Source organism: Pristiophorus japonicus, chromosome 3 (genome assembly GCF_044704955.1).
Source record: "Pristiophorus japonicus isolate sPriJap1 chromosome 3, sPriJap1.hap1, whole genome shotgun sequence".
Classification (NCBI taxonomy): Eukaryota; Metazoa; Chordata; class Chondrichthyes; family Pristiophoridae; genus Pristiophorus; species Pristiophorus japonicus.
In genome coordinates, this window is record NC_091979.1 from 38524659 (window position 1) to 38545103 (window position 20445).

Sequence of the window (20445 nt, forward strand, 5' to 3'; positions counted from 1 at the left end):
GGAAGTGCAACGAGACCTGGGTGTCATGGCACATCAGCCATTGAAAGTAGGCATACAGGTACAGCAGGCGGTGAAGAAGGCAAATGGCATGTTGGCCTTCATAGCAAGAGGATTTGAGTATAGGAGCAGGGAGGTCTTGCTGCAGTTGTACAGGGCCTTAGTGAGGCCATGCCTTGAATATTGTGTTCAGTTTTGGTCTCCTAATCTGTGGAAGGACATTCTTGCTATTGAGGGAGTGCAGCGAAGGTTCACCAGACTGATTCCCGGAATGGCAGGACTGACATATGAAGAAAGACTGGATCGACTAGGCTTATATTCACTGGAATTTAGAAGAATGAGAGGGGATTTCATAGAAACATAAAATTCTGATGGGATTGGACAGGTTAGATGCAGGTAGAATGTTTCCGATGTTGGGGAAGTCCAGAACCAGGGGTCACAGTCTAAGGGTAAGGGGTAAGCCATTTAGGACCGAGATGAGGAGAAACATCTTCACTTAGAGAATTGTGAACCTGTGGAATTCTCTACCACAGAAAGTTGTTGAGGGCAGTTCGTTAGAACATAAGAACATAAGAATTACGAACAGGAGTAGGCCATCTAGCCCCTCGAGCCTGCTCTGCCATTCAACACGATCATGGCTGATCTGGCCGTGGATTCAGCTCCACCGACCCGCCCGCTCCTCATAACTCTTAATTCCCTTATTGGTTAAAAATCTATCTATCTGTGATTTGAATACATTCAATGAGCTAGCCTCAACTGCTTCCTTGGGCAGAGAATTCCACAGATTCACAACCCTCTGGGAGAAGAAATTCCTTCTAAACTCGGTTTTAAATTGGCTCCCCCGTATTTTGAGGCTGTGCCCCTAGTTCTAGTCTCCCCGACCAGTGGAAACAACATCTCTGCCTCTATCTTGTCTATCCCTTTCATTATTTTAAATGTTTCTATAAGATCACCCCTCATCCTTCTGAACTCCAACGAGTAAAGACCCAGTCTACTCAATCTATCATCATAAGGTAACCCCCTCATCTCCGGAATCCACATTCGGATAAGATGTCAAACCGAGGCCCCGTCTGCTCTCTCAGGTGAACGTAAAAGATCCCATGTCACTACTTTGGAGAAGAGCAGGGGAGTTATCCCCGGTGTTCCGGCCAATATATTCATCCTTCATCAACATAACAAAAATAGATTATCTGGTCATCATCACATTGCTGTTTGTGGGAGCATGCTGTGCGCAAGTTGGCTGCTGCGTTTCCCACATTACAACAGTGATTACACTTTAAAAGTACTTCATTGGCTGTAAAGCGCTTTGAGTCGTCCAATGGTCGTGAAAGGCGCTATATAAATGCAAGTCTTTTCTCAAACAATGTTCTCAACTAAAAAAAGAAAGACTTGCATTTACATAATGCCTTTCATGACCACCGGATGTCCCAAAGTGCTGTACAGCCAATAAAATACTATTTGAAGTGTAGTCACCATTGTAATGTAGGAAATGCGGCAGCAAATTTGTGCACAGCAAGTTCCACAAACAGCAATGTGATAATGTCCAGATAATCTGTTTTAGTTGATTGAGGAATAAATATTGGCCAGGACTCCAGTCTTTCTTCATATGTCAGTCCTGCCATCTCGGGAATCAGTCTGCTGAACCTTTGCTTTACTCCCTCAATAGCAAGAATGTCCTTCCTCAGATTAGAAGACCAAAACTGTACACAATATTCAAGGTGTGGTCTCACCAAGGCTCTGTACAACTGCAGTAAGACCTCCCTGCTCCTGTACTCAAATCCTCTTGCTATGAAGGCCAACATGCTATTTGCCTTCTTCACCGCCTGCTGTACCTGCATGCCAACTTTCAATGATTGATGTACCATGACACCCAGGTCTCGTTGCACCTCCCCTTTTCCTACTCTGTCACCATTCAGATAACATTCTGCCTTCGTGTTTTTGCCACCAAAGTGGATAACCTCACATTTATCTACATTCTACTGCATCTGCCATTCATTTGCCCACTCACCTAACCTGTCCAAGACACCATGCAGCCTCCTAGTATCCTCCTCACAGCTCACACTGCCACCTAGCTTAGTGTCATCTGCAAAAGTGGAGATATTACATTCAATTCCTTCGTCTAAATCATTAATGTAAATTGTAAATAGCTGGGGTCCCAGCACTGAACCTTGTGGTACCCCACTAGTCACTGCCTGCCTTTCTGAAAAGGACCCGTTTATTCCTACTCTTTGCTTCCTGTCTGCCAACCAGTTCTCCATCCATGTCAATACATTACCCTCAATACCATGTGCTTTAATTTTGCAAACTAAACTCTTGTGTGGGACCTTGTCAAAAGCCTTTTGAAAGTCCAAATACACCACATCCACTGGTTCTCCCTTGTCCACTCTACCAGTTACATCCTCAAATATTTTTAGAAGATTTGTCAAGTATGATTTTCCTTTCAGAAATCCATGCTGACTTGGACTGATCCTGTCACTGCTTTCCAAATGTGCTGCTATACATCTTTAATAATTGATTCCAACATTTTCCCCACTACCGATCCGTTTTCTCTCTCCGTTCTTTTTTTAAGAAGTGGGGTTACATTAGCTACCCTCCAGTCCATAGGAACTGATCCAGAGTTTATAGAATGTTGGAAAATGACCACCAATGCATCCACTATTTCTCAGGCCACTTCCTTCAGTACTCTGGGATGCAGACTTTCAGGCCCTGGGGATTTATCGGCCTTCAATCCCATCAATTTCCCTTGCACAATTTCCTGACTAATAAGGATTTCCTTTAGTTCCTCCTTCTCACTAGACCCTCCGTCCACTAGTATTTCCGGAAGGTTATTTGTGTCTTCCTTAGTGAAGACAGAACTAAAGCATTAGTTCAATTGGTCCGCCATTTCTTTGTTCCCCATTATAAATTCACCTGATGCTGACTGCTAGGGACCAACGTTTGGCTTCACTCATCTTTTTCTCTTCACATATCTATAGAAGTTTTTGCAGTCAGTTTTTGTGTTCCCTGCAAACTTACTCTCATACTCTATTTTCTCCCTCCTAATTAAACCCTTTGTCCTCCTCTGCTGAATTCTAAACTTCTCTCAGTCCTCAGGTTTGCTGCTTTTTCTGGCCAATGACACCTGGGAATTGCTGGCGCAAGATCGCTCAAATTGGAAGAGATTAATCTGTGAGGGCGTCTAACACTTCGAGTCTCTTCGCCGGGAGCAAGCGGATACCAAGCATACGGCGGAAGGAGCGCATGACAACCCAAGCAGTTCAAAAGAACGGCACTTCAACCAACATACTTTCAATCAGCGTCTGTCCAGCCTGCGACAGAGACTGCAGCTCCTGCCATTGGACTTAACAGACATCTGAGAACTCATTTTTAATATGGAAACAAGTCATCATCGACTCCGAGGGATTGCCGATGATGATGAGCCAGACTCCCAGATTCAGCTTTAGTTGCTGGTGTAAGTATGGTTAGTTAACAACTAGCTCTCACTGAGATGCAATCAGCTATAATTTGATGATCATGGTACATCACAGATTAGAGAAAATCAGAGAAGCGAATCAAATGAAAACCCAGCATCTTACCCACGTTGTACCTCCAGAAATCCTTCAGCCCATTTTGCCTTCGACCGCCATAAAGATAGATGTATCCCTCACAGATGCAGCAGCCATGTTTATATCGCTTCACCGGTGCCGCTTTAGACTGGGAGAGTTGCCTCCACACAGGTTGGCCAAATCCTTTATACATAACCTTCCCGTCACAACCAGATTATATCTCAAATAAATGACAGATAGCAAGCAGCCATGTTGCTTTCGCTCAGAATACAGCACTTCTACGTCAGCTGAAACCCTCTGGATGAACGCCACAGAATGATCTAGAAATAAAGCAGGAATTTTATTAATTTTTAATATTGGGTTGTACAACACAAGTTGAAATAATTTACAAACTTTAAACGGGAATTTGTTAAAATATTCAAGAGCAATCATAAGAATTAGGAACAGGAGTAGGCCATCTAGCCCCTCGAGCCTGCTCCGCCATTCAACAAGATCATGACTCAGCTCCACTTACCCGCTCGCTCCCCATAACCCTTAATTCCCTTATTGGTTAAAAATCTATCTATCTGTGACTTGAATACATTCAATGAGCTAGCCTCAAAAGAAGCGATGGATACCGCCTAGGACCACAAAAGCCACCTTTGGCTCCATGTTGAAAACTTTAAGCCATAATCCTACAGATTGACCTGCCTCTCCCCACCCCCATCTGCCGCAGGACTCTCCAACAGCACTCACCTCCATTACTCTTACTCGACGGATCAGCCGAATCTCGGAAAATAATCTGCCAGTTTTAAGCCTCCTTTCACACCTTCCCCACCTTCCTATAACTCCAGTCGTCGGAGCTGCTGCAAACCACTGAAAAATGGCTAAAATGTCCGTCCGCCCGTCCCCCCCCCCATCCCCCCGGCTACTGAGGCGAGTTGCCCCACCCCACCCTGTCCCCCGGCTACTGAGGCGAGTTGCCCCACCCCACCCTGTCCCCCGGCTACTGAGGCGAGTTGCCTCACCCCACCCTGTCCCCCGGCTACTGAGGCGAGTTGCCCCACCCCACCCTGTCCCCCGGCTACAGAGGCGAGTTGCCCCACCCCACCCTGTCCCCCGGCTACTGAGGCGAGTTGCCCCACCCCACCCTGTCCCCCGGCTACAGAGGCGAGTTGCCCCACCCCACCCTGTCCCCCGGCTACAGAGGCGAGTTGCCCCACCCCACCCTGTCCCCCGGCTACTGAGGCGAGTTGCCTCACCCCACCCTGTCCCCCGGCTACAGAGGCGAGTCCTGAAGGTACCGTGTGCTCACGACGCTACCGAATCAATCACGGTCGAGCTGCCAACTTTAAGGAGTGAAATTGGGAAAGACCTCTACCCGCAAAGAGTGCTAGAAGTGTGGAACTCTCTTCTGCAAACGGCAATTGATGCTGGGTCAATTGTAAATTTTAAATCTGAGAGATTGATAACTTTCTGTTAACCAAGGGTTATGGGGCAAAGGCGGGTATATGGAGTTAGGTCACAGATCAGCCATGATCTCATTGAATGGCGGAACAAGCTTGAGGAGCTCAATGGCCTCCTCCTGTTCCTATGTTTAAGGTCAACAGAGATGAATACTACTCATCCGAAACAGTCAGGACTGATGCGCACATTAAGCAATTCAACTCTCAAGAGCTTGATGTTTTGGGATACTGATCATGCTGATAGAAAATGGACAATAGAGTGAAGGGCCATCTGTGTTTTAAGTCGGAAGGAAAGGCTGCTGTTCTTTTTTAAAGCAGCATGGGAGCTAAACATGAGCAATGGGAGATGGGGCTTGTTATGTCTTGAATAAAGAATCTGACCAGATACTGTTAGCTCAAAGTAATGTGTGACCTTAGTCTTTTATTACAGGTCTTCAGAGTGCCTCTCCAGCCTGTGAGGCCTCCTTATGTATAGGTGCTCCGAAGGGATCCCACAATCCCTTGGGACCCCAGGGGATGAGCCCTCTGGTGGTTAACAAGGTATTTATAGGTTTACATATATAAGAGACAATTAACATTCGCACCACACAAGTGCCAGGCAATGACTATCTCCAACAAGCGAGAGTCTAGCCACCATCCCTGAACTTTCAATGGCATTACCATCGCCGAATCTCCCACCATCAAAACCCTGGGGGTCACCATTGACCAGAAACTTAACTGGACCAGCCACATAAATATTGTGGCTACAAGAGCAGGTCAGAGGCTGGGTATTCTATGGCGAGTGTCTTACCTCCCGACTCCCCAAAGCCTTTCCACCATCTACAAGGCACAAGTCAGGAGTGTGATGGAATACTCGTCACTTGCCTGGATGAGTGCAGCTCCAACAACACTCAAGAAGCTCACACCATCCAGGACAAAGCAGCCCGCTTGATTGGCACCCCATCCACCACCTTCAACATTCACTCCAGTGCATGCCAGCTACAAGATGCACTGCAGCAACTCGCCAAGGCTTCTTCGGCAGCACCTCCCAAACCCGCGACCTCTACCACCTAGTATCATAGAATGGTTACAGCACAGAAGGAGCATTCGGCCTGTCGAGCCCACACGGACTCTCTGCAAGAACACCTCAGCTAGTCCCACTCCCCTGCCCATTCCCCATGGCCCTGCATCTTTTCCTGAGAATGACAAGGGCAAACATCATCACCTCCCAGTTACCCTCCTAGTCACACATCATCCTAAGTGTATCGCCTTTCCTTCACCGTCGCTGGGTTAAAATCCTGGAACTCCCTCCCTAACAGCAATGTGGGAGTACCTTCACCACACTGATTGCAGCGGTTCAAGGCGGCGGCTCACCATCGCCTTCTCAAGGGCAATTAGGGATGGGCAATAAATGCTGGCCTTGCCAGCGATGCCCACATCCCATGAATAAATAAATCATGATCGTATTAAATGGCAGAGCAGGCTCGAGGGGCCGAATGGTCTACTCCTGCTCCTATTTCTTATGTTCTTATGTAAAAGAAAAGATGGAAGTCATGAGGGGGAGTCACCAGTTAAAATCTCTCAGTGCAGGAGAACTGGAGATGAAAGAAACGACGACTGATTGGAGTGTGCTGTGCTCCGATCGTCATCATAGGCAGTCCCTCGGAATCGAGGAAGACTTGCTTCCACTCTAAAAATGAGTCCTCAGGTGGCTGAATAGTCCAATACGAGAATTACAGTTTCTGTCGCAGATAGGATAGACAGTCGTTGAGCGAAAGGGAGGATGGGACAGGTTTGCCACACGCTCTTTCCGCTGCCTACGCTTGATTTCTGCACACTCTCGGCGATGATAGTCGAGGTATTCAGCGCCCTCCCGGATACACTTCCTCCATTTAGGGCGGTCTTTGGCCAAGGACCCCCAGATGTCAGTGGGCATGTTGCACTCTATCAGGAGGCTTTGAGGCTCCGATATCGAAATGGCAAATATCACTCCTGGCACTAATGTTAAAACGTTATTTAATTTTTGGACTTGGAGAAATGCCTTGCTGTCCCATCAGTCATGGGATGAGTCACACACCCACTGTCACCTGACTGCTGAAACGTTATGGGTCTGGTATGTAGACTAATATTAATTTGTAAGTTCCAAAGGCATTTGTGTAGCTTAAGGTCAAAATTCACGGCTGGTATACATTCTACAAGCAAACAATTTTAATCTGACAAGAGACTACGTGCCACGTGGAAGTATTTTTCTCAAAGCTATCGCTCTGTTCAGATTGCTGATCTGTGGATATTAACAGCATTCAGATTAGCAATGTTTTACCGAGCCTGCTTGTTAAAATATAGCACCCACCATCCCCCACCGCCCATGCCGGCATAGGAGCAATGTTTAAACAGGCAGGCTCTGGATTGATTTTGTCGCTAGCAGAGGCTGCTGATAAGATCACTGGACATGAGCAGGTTGACCTGCCTTTAGCCTCTCACCTCTGTAGCAGTGGGAAGAAGTCAAGCAAGCACTCTGACCAGCTCGCTCAGGTCTGTGTTGAGTTCGGAGGCCGGCATTATAGGTGGGTATATGGGGGAAGGGGGCGATGGGGGTCGGGGGGGGGGAAGCGGCGAGTGGGCACATTGGCTGCCGATCCCTTCAAACTGCCACCGACCCATCTTTTCGCAGAATCCGCTTCACATTCTAGAACCGGCCAATTTTGAACACCAGTGTTCCGGGCCTCTCTGACTCACCTGCAGCTGAAACCCTCATAGAATGATACGGCACAGGAGGAGGCCATTCAGCTCACCCTGCCTGTGCCGACTCTTTGGTGCAGCTATCCAACTAATCCTACTCCACTGCTCTTTCCCCGTAGCCCTGTACATTTTATCCCTTCGGTGATTTATCAAATTCTCTTCTGAAGGCTACTATTGAAACTGCTTCTGTCACCCTTTCAGGCAGTGCATTCCAGATCACAACAACTCGCTGTGTAAAAAAAATTCTCTCCTCATGTCGCCTCTTGTTCTTTTGCCAATCACCTTAAACCTGTATCCTCTGGTTACCGACCCTCTGCCACTGGAAACAGTTTCTCCTTAATTACTCGATCAAAACCCTTCAGGATTTTGAACACCTTGATCAAATCTCCCCTTAAGCTTCTCTGCTCTAAGGAGAACCCCATCTTCTCCAGTCTCTCCATGTAACTGAAGTCCTCATCCCTGCTCCATCATTATAGGCAGTCCTTCGGAATCGAGGAAGACTTGCTTCCACTCTTAGCATGAGTTCTTAGGTGGCTGTACAGTCCAATACGAGAACCACAGTCTCTGTCACAGGTGGGACAGAAAGTCGTTGAGGGAAAGAGTGGGCAGGGAGCCTGGTTTAGAAACATAGAAACATAGAAAATAGGTGCAGGAGTAGGCCATTCGGCCCTTCTAGCCTGCACCGCCATTCAATGAGTTCATGGCTGAACATTCAACTTCAGTACCCCATTCCTGCTTTCTCGCCATACCCCTTGATCCCCCTAGCAGTAAGGACCTCATCTAACTCCTTTTTGAATATATTTAGTGAATTGGCCTCAACAACTTTCTGTGGTAGAGAATTCCACAGGTTCACCACTCTCTGGGTGAAGAAGTTCCTCCGCATCTCGGTCCTAAATGGCTTACCCCTTATCCTTAGACTGTGACCCCTGGTTCTGGACTTCCCCAACATTGGGAACATTCTTCCTGCATCTAACCTGTCTAACCCCGTCAGAATTTTATATGTTTCTATGAGGTCCCCTCTCATTCTTCTGAACTCCAGTGAATACAAGCCCAGTTGATCCAGTCTTTCTTGATAGGTCAGTCCCGCCATCCCGGGAATCAGTCTGGTGAACCTTCGCTGCACTCCCTCAATAGCAAGAATGTCCTTCCTCAGGTTAGGAGACCAAAACTGTACACAATACTCCAGGTGTGGCCTCACCAATGCCCTGTACAACTGTAGCAACACCTCCCTGCCCCTGTACTCAAATCCCCTTGCTATGAAGGCCAACATGCCATTTGCTTTCTTAACCGCCTGCTGCACCTGCATGCCAACCTTCAATGACTGATGTACCATGACACCCAGGTCTCTTTGCACCTCCCCTTTTCCTAATCTGTCACCATTCAGATAATAGTCTGTCTCTCTGTTTTTACCACCAAAGTGGATAACCTCACATTTATCCACATTATACTTCATCTGCCATGCATTTGCCCACTCACCTAACCTATCCAAGTCGCTCTGCAGCCTCACAGCATCCTCCTCGCAGCTCACACTGCCACCCAACTTAGTGTCATCCGCAAATTTGGAGATACTACATTTAATCCCCTCATCTAAATCATTAATGTACAGTGTAAACAGCTGGGGCCCCAGCACAGAACCTTGCGGTACCCCACTAGTCACTGCCTGCCATTCTGAAAAGTACCCATTTACTCCTACTCTTTGCTTCCTGTCTGACAACCAGTTCTCAATCCATGTCAGTACACTACCCCCAATCCCATGTGCTCTAACTTTGCACATCAATCTCTTGTGTGGGACCTTGTCGAACGCCTTCTGAAAGTCCAAATATACCACATCAACTGGTTCTCCCTTATCCACTCTACTGGAAACATCCTCAAAAAATTCCAGAAGATTTGTCAAGCATGATTTCCCTTTCACAAATCCATGCTGACTTGGACCTATCATGTCACCTCTTTCCAAATGCACTGCTATGACATCCTTAATAATTGATTCCATCATTTTACCCACTACCGATGTCAGGCTGACCGGTCTATAATTCCCTGTTTTCTCTCTCCCTCCTTTTTTAAAAAGTGGGGTTACATTGACTACCCTCCACTCCATAGGAACTGATCCAGAGTCAATGGAATGTTGGAAAATGACTGTCAACGCATCCACTATTTCCAAGGCCACCTCCTTAAGTACTCTGGGATGCAGTCCATCAGGCCCTGGGGATTTATCGGCCTTCAATCCCATCAATTTCCCCAACACAATTTCCCGGCTAATAAGGATTTCCCTCAGTTCCTCCTCCTTACTAGACCCCCCGACCCCTTTTATAACCGGAAGGTTGTTCGTGTCCTCCTTCGTGAATACCGAACCAAAGTACTGGTTCAATTGGTCCGCCATTTCTTTGTTCCCCGTTATGACTTCCCCTGATTCTGACTGCAGGGGACCTACATTTGTCTTTACTAACCTTTTTCTCTTTACATATCTATAGAAACTTTTGCAATCCGTCTTAATGTTCCCTGCAAACTTCTTCTCATACTCCATTTTCCCTGCCCTAATCAAACCCTTTGTCCTCCTCTGCTGAGTTCTAAATTTCTCCCAGTCCCCAGGTTCGCTGCTATTTCTGGCCAATTTGTATGCCACTTCCTTGGCTTTAATACTATCCCTGATTTCCCTTGATAGCCACGGTTGAGCCACCTTCCCTTTTTTATTTCTATGCCAGACAGGAATGTACAATTGTTGTAGTTCATCCATGCGGTCTCTAAATGTCTGCCATTGCCCATCCACAGTCAACCCCTTAAGTATCATTCGCCAATCCATCTCAGCCAATTCACGCCTCATACCTTCAAAGTTAGCCTTCTTTAAGTTCTGGACCATGGTCTCTGAATTAACTGTTTCATTCTCCATCCTAATGCAGAATTCCACCATATTATGGTCACTCTTCCCCAAGGGGCCTCGCACAACGAGATTGCTAATTAATCCTTTCTCATTACATAACACCCAGTCTAAGATGGCCTCCCCCCTAGTTGGTTCCTCGACATATTGGTCTAAAAAACCATCCCTTATGCACTCCAGAAAATCCTCCTCCACCGTATTGCTTCCAGTTTGGTTAGCCCAATCTATGTGCATATTAAAGTCACCCATTATAACTGCTGCACCTTTATTGCACGCACCCCTAATTTCCTGTTTGATGCCCTCCCCAACATCACTACTACTGTTTGGAGGTCTGTACACAACTCCCACTAACGTTTTTTGCCCTTTGGTGTTCTGCAGCTCTACCCATATAGATTCCACATCATCCAAGCTAATGTCCTTCCTAACTATTGCCTTAATCTCCTCCTTAACCAGCAATGCTACCCCACCTCCTTTTCCTTTTATTCTATCCTTCCTGAATGTTGAATACCCCTGGATGTTTGCCGCGCGCTCCTTCTGCTGCCTGCGCTTGATTTCTGCATGCGCTCGGCGACAATACTCGAGGAGCTCAGCGCCCTCCCGGATGCACTTCCTCCACTTAGGGCGGTCTGTGGCCAGGGATTTCCCAGGTGTCAGTGGGGATGTCGCACTTTATCAGGGAGGCTTTGAAGGTGTCCTTGTAACGTTTCCTCTGCCCACCTTTGGCTCGTCCCTGCTACTATTCTAGTAAATCTCCTCAGCACCCTTTCCACAGCCCTTGACATCCTTCTTAAAGTGTGGTGGCCGGAATTAAACACAATACTCCAGCTGAAGCATAACCAGTGTTTTATAAAGATTTAGCACCATTTCCTTGCTTTTGTACTCTATTCCTCTATTAATAAAGCCAAGGATCCCATATGCTTTAAAAAAAAAACAGCCTTCTCAACTTGTCCTGCTGCCTTCAAAGACTTCTGTACATATGCCCCCAGGTCTATCTGTTCGTACAACCCTTGAAAATTATACCATTTAGGCTCATCCATGCCTTTGTTGCCTCTATACTCGACTATTCCAATGCTCATCGGGCCAGACTCCCACCTTGCACCCTCTGTAAACCTGAGCTCGTCCAAAGCTCTTCTGCCAGTATCCTAACTTGCGACGTCCTGTTCACTCATCAGCCCTGTACTCGCTGATCCTGCTGGTTCCCAGTCCGGCATCCTTGCTTTCAAATCCCTCCATGGCTTCGCCCCTCCCTATCACAGTAACTTCCTCCAGCCCTACAACTCTCCGAGATCTCTGTGCTCCTCCAATTCTGGCCTCTTGCGTATCTCTGATTTTCACTGCTCCAGGACTGGCAGACGTACCTTCAGCTGCCTAGGCCCTAAGCTCTGGAATTTCCTTTCTAGACAGTGCGTAGGCACATCTTCAAACAAACCAGGCAACATCCCACAGTTTCTAACCACCTTGAAACCACTCAACGAATGGGAAATCTCATTCCCAGCCTTTTGTGCCTTCAGATCAACGCTTAAGCCAATTTGGAATAAATCCCCCTCCCCAATATTACTTACAGTGAACCCATTACAGGACAGTCCAAGTAACTGATGTCATCAGGACAGCATACTTAAGGTCTCAATTCCAGTAACAAAATTGACGGGATTACTTTGAACAAAAGCGAGCTTACTCCCCTTAGCAATTCCTTTTCCTTTTAAACAACAGTTGTTGACCAATGTCCTCCCGATACAACTGTAACCCAAAGCAGCTTGATTCTCAAACATTTATATCAGCAAATGTGTTGCGACCTTTGCTTGGGTAAAACAAGTAGTGCCAGTGTCATGTATCTTACATTATTATATATAACCTAACATGCTATACATGACTGTAATAAGATATGACCTGTAACCACCAGCATACCTTACCACCAGGGGTGCACTTGCAAGAGACAGGTATAGAAAGAGGTCTCAGGCAAGTGCAGCATTTGAGAGCTGTGAAATAAAGGTGCAGGTCCAGAGTGACCTTGACTTCACTACATGCCTCGTGTGAATCTGTACTGAAGGGACAGGATTTTACAATGGCGACGGGTTACGGGATGACAGAATCCACAGAATGGCGAACAACGGATCAGATGAAAAGTACAATGCGGGAGTCAATTGGGAGGACTTTATAGAAAGGCTCCAGCAAAGCTTTGTAACCAAAGACTGGTTAGGCGACGATAAGGCAGACAAGAAAAGAGCCTATCTCTTGACCAGCTGTGGCTCGAAAACATACGCTTTAATGAAGGATCTGTTGGCACCCGAGAAACCAGCAAGCAAGTCGTTTGAAGAATTGAGCACACTGGTAAGAGACCACCTGAAGCCAGCGAGCAGCCTACACATGGCCAGACACAGGTTCTACAACTACAGACGCTGCGTGGGCCAGAGCATACCCGACTTCGTGGCGGAACTTCAGAGGTTGGCTAGTTATGTGAGTTCTCCGATGAACCGAGGAGAGAAATGCTGAGAGACTTTTTCATTGAAGGAATAGGCCTCGCAGGCATATTCCGAAAGCTCATAGAGACCAAGAACCTGACCTTAGAGGCAGCAACACTGGTTGCACAGACATTCTTGGTAGGGGAAGAAGAAACGAGGTTGATTTACAATGCAGGTACGACAACGAACGAAATAATGGAACAAGAAGTTCACAGCATTAGACAAGCTGCTACCCCCACACACAGACAAAACCGGGAGAACAGATTTTCGACAGCAAGCAGTGGCAACAGAAGCCATCAAGGGCCACAGGAACGGCCGTTCGCACCTCATCAACCCACAATGCGAGCAATCAACTACAAACTGAGAGAAAGAAGCTCAAGAGAGATCAGCCAGACGCAGCTCATTCTTTGCAAGCAGTCTGTGCTGGAGGTGTGGGGATGGGCACTCGTCAAGGGGATGTCGATTTCAGCAGGCTGTTTGCAGGAACTGTGAATATACAGGGCATTTGGCCCACATGTGCAAAAAAACGGCAGCTCGGCTGATATACGAATCGGATGGGTCGGAAAGCGGACTAGAAGACGGTGGGGACAGTACCCGGGACACCGATGTTCAGCTGGTCAACACGATCAATGGCCACTGCTCCTACGACAGGACGCCTCCTATAATGATGAGGGTCCTACTCAACGGGATATCTGTCAACATGGAGCTGGATACGGGAGCGAGTCAATCTCTCATGGGCGCTCAACAATTTGAACAACTGTGGCCGCATAAAAGAGACAGACCAAAACTCACAAGGGTCGACACCAAACTAAGGACCTATACCAAAGAAATCATACCAGTCCTCGGCAGCGCCATGCTCTCTGTCACACACAAAGGGACAGTGAACCGACTTCCCCTGTGGATTGTCCCCAGAGACCCCCCAGCATTGCTGGGGAGAAGCTGGCTGGCAAAACTAAACTGGAAATGGGATGATGTCCATGCCATGTCATTAGAGGAATGGGCCTCCTGCTCAACAGTTATAAAGCGACTTGAACATCTCTTTCAGCCAGGTGTGGGCACTTTCAAAGGGGCCAAAGTCAAAATCTACATCACACAGGATGCTAGACCGATTCATCACAAGGCCAGAGGTGTACCCTATATGATGAGGGAAAAGATTGAACACGAACTAGACAGGCTTCTGCGGGAAGGCATTATATCACCTGTGGAATTTAGTGACTGGGCAAGTCCCATCGTCCCAGTCATGAAGCTTGATGGATCCGTACGAATCTGTGGGGACTACAAATCTACCATAAACAGAGTCTCCCGACAGGACCAGTACCCGCTGCCCAGAGCGGAGAACTTATTTGCCACATTGGTTGGAGGTAAACTTTTCTCAAAATTAGACCTCACATCTGCGTAAATGACGCAAGAATTGACCGAGGAATCCAAGCTACTCACCACCATCAACGCACATCGAGGCCTTTTCATGTACAATCGATGCCCATTCGGCATCAGGTCGGCAGCTGCCATATTCCAGCGCAACATGGAGAGTCTGCTCAAGTCCATCCTGGGGACGGTTGTATTTCAAGACGACATACTTATCACGGGCAGGGACACCAACTCCCATCTCCGTAATTTGGAGGAAGTACTAACGCGGTTGGATCGGGTAGGCCTACGAGTCAAGAAATCCAAGTGCCTGTTTCTCGCACCTGAGGTTGAATTTTTGGGCAGAAGGATTGCCGCTGATGGAATTCGCCCAACAGAGTCCAAAACAGAAGCAATTCGCCTGGCACCCAGGCCCCGGAATGTCTCAGAACTGCGCGCTTTCTCGGGCTACTCAATTACTTTGGGAGCTTCATGCAGAACTTAAGCACGCTGCTGGAGCCTCTCCACGTGCTACTCAGGAAGGGGTGCGATTGGTTTTGGGGGGACGCCCAGGAACGCGCCTTCAATAAGGCACGCAACCTTCTGTGTTCCAACAGTGTTTTGACTTTCTTTGATCCAGGTAAAAAGCTAGTTCTCACATGCGATGCATTAGCATATGGGGTCGGGTGCGTTTTGCAACATGTCAATAGTGCGGGCAAATTACAACCCATAGCTTATGCCTCTAGGTCACTTTCGCGGGCGGAGCGCGGGTACGGAATGGTAGAGAAGGAGGCGTTCGCGTGCGTGTACGGTGTCAAAAAGATGCACCAATACCTTTTCGGGGCCAAGTTCGCGTTAGAAACCGACCACAAGCCCCTCATGTCCCTCCTATCCGAGAGCAAGGCAACAGTGTGCACTCATGCTGGCGTCCTACGACTATACCATAAGGCACAGACCAGGCACAGACAACTGTGACGACAAACAGGCTACCCCTGGCGACCACGGAAGGGTCTGACGAACAGGACTGTGAGATAGTCATGGCAATCAATGCCTTTGAGTCCACAGGTTCGCCCATGACGGCTCGCCAAATCAGAGCCTGGACGGCCAGCCTTAGTAAAAAGATGTGTCCTAACTGGTGACTGGGCAGAGGCTCGCGATGCCTGCCCCGAGGAATTAAAACCCTTTCACAGGCGCATGCATGAGCTAACACTACAAGCAGACTGCCTGATGTGGGGCAGCCGAGTAGTCATGCCTCTGCGAGGCAGAGAGGCATGTGTCCGGGAGCTCCACCGCGAGCACCCGGGGATCGTTCTCATGAAGGCCATAGCCAGATGCCACGTCTAGTGGCCTGGTATTGACACGGACTTGGAGCTCTGCGTCCGAAGGTGCACCATTTGTGCCCAACTCAGCAATGCCCCGAGGGAGGCTCCACTGAGCCCCTGGCCCTGGCCTACCAAACCGTGGTCGCGGGTGCACGTAGACTATGCGGGCCCATTCATGGGCAAAATGTTCCTCGTAGTTGTAGATGCATTTTCAAAGTGGATCGAATGCACCATTTTAAACTCGAGCACAACCTCCACCACTGTGGAGAGCTTCGCAACCATGTTTGCAACGCACGGAATCCTTGACATATTGGTCAGTGACAATGGTCCGTGCTTCACCAGCACAGAATTCCAAGACTTTATAAATTGACCACGGCATAAATCACGTCAAGACGGCACCGTTCAAGCCGGCACCGTTCAAGCCGGCCTCCAACGGCCAGGCGGAGAGAGCAGTGCAAATCATTAAACAAGGCATGCTTAAAATCCAAGGTCCCATGCTGCAGGGTCGCCTGTCGCGACTGCTGCTGGCATACAGATCTCGTCCACACTCATTGACTGGTATCCCCCCCTGCGCAACTGTTGATGAAAAGGACTTTAAAAACAAGGCTCTCATTAATCCTCCCAGACATGCACGAAATCGTTGAGGCAAAGCGCCGTAAGTTGACTGAGTACCATGACAGAAATTCAAGGGGGAGATGGAATGAGATAGGGGACAAAGTGTTTGTACTAAACTATGGCAGGGGTCCCAAATGGCTTGCAGGGACACTAACGGGCAAGGAAGGAAACAGGCTACTGGTAGTACAAATGGACAATGGCAAAACCTGCCGGAGGCATGTAGACCAAGTCAGAAGCAGACTTACCAACAACACTGCGGAACCAGAGGCAGACTACAATGTGGAACTCGCACCACACCTGGTGGACAGACAGAGGGAACAACCTGAGGAAAGGGCAATCCCAACAGACAGCCCAGGCAAGTCACCAACAATCACACCAGTCGAAACAGACAGCCCAGGCGAGATACCAGCAACCACACCCAAAGAAAAACAGATACCAAGGCAAACAACTGAACCACAACTCAGACGCTCCACGCGAGAGCGTAGACCACCTGAGAGACTGAACCTACAAAGACAATAAGACCTTGGGGGAGGGTGATGTCATGTATCTTACATTATTATATATAACTGTATCCTAACATGCTATACATGACTGTAATAAGATATGACCTGTAACCACCAGCATATCTTACCACCAGGGGTGCACTTGCAAGAGACAGGTATATAAAGAGAGGTCTCAGGCAAGTGCAGCATTCGAGAGCTGTGAAATAAAGGTGCAGATCCAGAGTGACCTTGACTTCACTACATGCCTCGTGTGAATCTGTACTGAGGGGACAGAACTTTACAGCCAGTGCAATGCTTTCTTTGTCATTTCAATTCTGCGGCCCATTCCCATTCTGTCCTCGGCCTACTACACTATTTCAACAAAGCTCAACGTAAGCTCGAAGAACAGTACCTCATCTTTTGATTAGGCACTTTACAGCCTTCCAGACTTAACATCGAGTTCAACAATTTCAGATCGTAACCTCTGCTCCCATTTTGCTGATGATTTTGATCTTTCCACTTACACCTCCTCTGGACCCATCTTCTGTCTTTTCCAGTTCTGACGAATGATCTTTGACCTGAAACGTTAACTCTGTTTCTCTCTCCACAGATGCAGCCTGACCCGCTGAGTGTTTCCAGCATTTTCTGTTTTTATTTCAGACTTCAAGCCTCCGCAGTATTTTGCTTTTGTATTTATAAAGGGGCATTTGTGAGATGGCACAAATGCAGATTGGCTGTCACGTTTACAACAGCGACTGAACTTCAAAAAAAGTACTTAATTGGCTGTAAAACACTTTGGGACGTCCTGAGGTCGTGAAGGGCGCTATATAAATGCAAGTTCTTTCTTTCTTATTGGTAGCGCTTCATTTCCCGTGGTGTTGCACGTGAATTTAAAAAAAAATTGTTACAACGGGTTTGTTGCTCGTTCAGCCCGACTGCCCACCTGTCTTCTGCGGCTACTTTCGTGCCAGGGTGTCCCTGGAGATGAAGCACGTGGTGTTCATCGGTACGCTCGTGGCCTTCCGCGAGAGGTGGGCGCCGGAGGGACTGGAGTGCATCATTTGAACAGGGAACAAATTTTAATTTAATTTCATTTGTCAATGTTCCCTTTAATGTTTTAGTTAATGTGTGTTTTTTTGTGGCCTTACAAAGGCTGTTGCATTGTGAGTGGCTTAGCTAGTCGCGTGATGTTCACAAGACTCAATAAAACCCCAGTCAGTTGACTCCAGGTCATCCATGATGAGGTTTGCAGTTGTGAGCCTAGTGGATGAACTGGTAATGTGTCATGTTATTGTTAAACCTTTGTTAATAAACCAACTAGTTTTTAATAGCAATGTGTTGCTATGAATTCGTAAGCAAAGAACCCATGAAGCAAATACATTACAGATACACAGATGGTTCATGAAACGTCAGCATAGACCATAAATAAATTAACCGAACACTCTGCAGTATATGGTACTGTTTGTATACAATCCACCCTGTCATGGTGATGGTCACCCTACACCGTGTTGATGCATTGAGAGAGGGAAGTGAGCCATAGACTTAATAAGCCACGTGCTACTTATTTATTTGCGTAATATAATCCCAAATGGATCTGGAAAATATGCACAGGAGCAGCTAAAAGATATTGAGCAGATGGGAACAATTATTTATTTGCGTAAATGACCTCCTATGGCATTGTGTATGGAACAAAGGCATTGTGTGTGGAACAAAAAGGGGAAACTCAAAACGTCTTGCAGCCACAGGTGGAAGAACAACAAACGCTGCAGTACTGGAGCCCTATATTATCATGGTGCGTGCTTCCTAGCCCTCAAAGCTTTCTTAAATATTTTTAAGTCCAAAAGGTTAAAATCAAAACTTTTAATTTAAATGTTGACATTAATTTTTACTTTAAAAAAATAGCTTGCCATGGCATCTGGACCAACTTAAAAGGAAGCAACTGTGGCCATAAGAAAGAAATTGCAAATTTTAAGAGACAATGTTGCATTCATAAATTTATGTGCAGCGCTGAGATGAAGACCAGTCCAATTTTTTTTACGCCGTGGTTAAGGGATGAATTACAGCCAGTGGGAGGATGTCCTATTCCCTTTCAAATAACTCCAAGAGAGCTTTTATGTCCACCTCAACAGGCAAATGGGGGCCTGAATTTAACAGCTCAGCAGAAAGACAGCACCTCTATGTATCCAGCACATGCTCAATCCCGAAATGGAGCATAGGCATAGATTATGAGCTCGAGTCATAGAATCATAGGGGTCAAGTTTCGGGCGTGGACGCCCGTTTTTCGCGCCTAAAAGTGCGTCAGAAAAATACCTCTTAATTCTCCGGCTCCTTGCTGGTGCCTGGGAGCTCGGCGCGGCGCGCACACAGCAGCGGGGGGCGGAGCCACAGAGTTGCGGCAATTCTGCAAGTGGGGGGGGGGCAGGGCTAAGTTAAATGAGGCAACGTCGTGCCGGCAGCCCTGCGCGAGTGCGTACGCACGCGCCGTAGCCCAGAAACATTGGCACTCGGCCATTTTTAAAGGGACTTAAAGAAAAGTGCTGATTTGTCTTGTGGACCCCTGGAAAGGCTTGGGATTGAATTTTGGTGATTTTTTGTGTGTGAAGGAGTGCTTTTAGAAGCACTGTTGAATAAATCACCTGCTGAAATCAGTGAGTGCTGCTTTTTACCGCTAAACTTCCAGAACAGGTGCTGCATTGGTGCATGCAAAATAAGGACTGTGTGTTTTGAGAAATAAGAGTGTCAATTCACTACAGCAATGGAACAACGTCCACCAAGAACAAAGAATTTCTTGCATGAGGAAGTGGAGATATTATCAACGTCATTGAGCAGAGATGGCAGGAGCTAGATACCAGCAACAGAGGTCGGATAAAAGTGCCACCTAAAGAAATGAAGAAACGCTGGAACCAAGTTGCAGAAGATTACTGTGCAGTGGTGCATACCATGAGATCTGGAAGCCAGTGTAAAAAGAAATGGCACGACCTTGGTCAAGTAGTTAGTGTAAGTAATATTTTCCATTTTTTATGTAATCGTAATTGTAATGTGAATATCTGTATATCGCACCCTGCAGAAAGACGCATTCGTAAAAAGTTATAATTTACTCTTTGCAGAAGAAATTGGCCCACAACAAAAGGGAGGCAACTCGGACAGGAGGAGGCGTGCCCAATCTGCATCCACTGACACCCTTGGAACAAAGGGTAGCTGCTATGATGAGTCGTACATGGAGAAAAGCAATCAGTACAGCACAAGCTGGGCCCGCACGCGAGGAAGAGGATAAGTCCTGAAAATGCATCGTGGCCCTTCAAATCAACCTGCTGCCTGGCCTGCTATGTGTGAGAGTACTCATGCCACCCATCCTGCCCCCTCCCTTGCTGTTAAGCATTTGACTGTTCTGACGTATTTTGCAGAACATGATGATGCTGCTGCTGCCAACCCTGAGGATCCTGAAGATACAGAACAAGAACCAGTACAACCAGATGCGGACGATCCAGACTGGATGATGGTGGCGTTGACTGAAATGTCTACAGGGGAGAGCTTCCAAATTAATGTTTATGAGCCCCCATTAAGGGGCATCAGAGTTTCAACCCCTTGTATAAACTTAATGAAGTTTCACCGCAATTATGCAGGTTAAAAACATAACACACAATTC

General features: G+C 47.3%; 1 protein-coding gene across 2 annotated transcripts in view; it reads right to left on the reverse strand.

Annotated features, from left to right (window-relative positions):
* klhdc3l (kelch domain containing 3-like) overlaps positions 1-20445 on the reverse strand; it is a 92292-nt gene that overhangs the window by 61131 nt on the left and 10716 nt on the right. For both annotated transcript variants that reach the window (XM_070874369.1, XM_070874374.1), the window contains exon 2: positions 3573-3862. In XM_070874369.1, the coding sequence (XP_070730470.1) occupies positions 3573-3735 (163 nt within the window). In that variant the 5' untranslated portion in view covers positions 3736-3862. The remainder of the gene's footprint in view (positions 1-3572; positions 3863-20445) is intronic.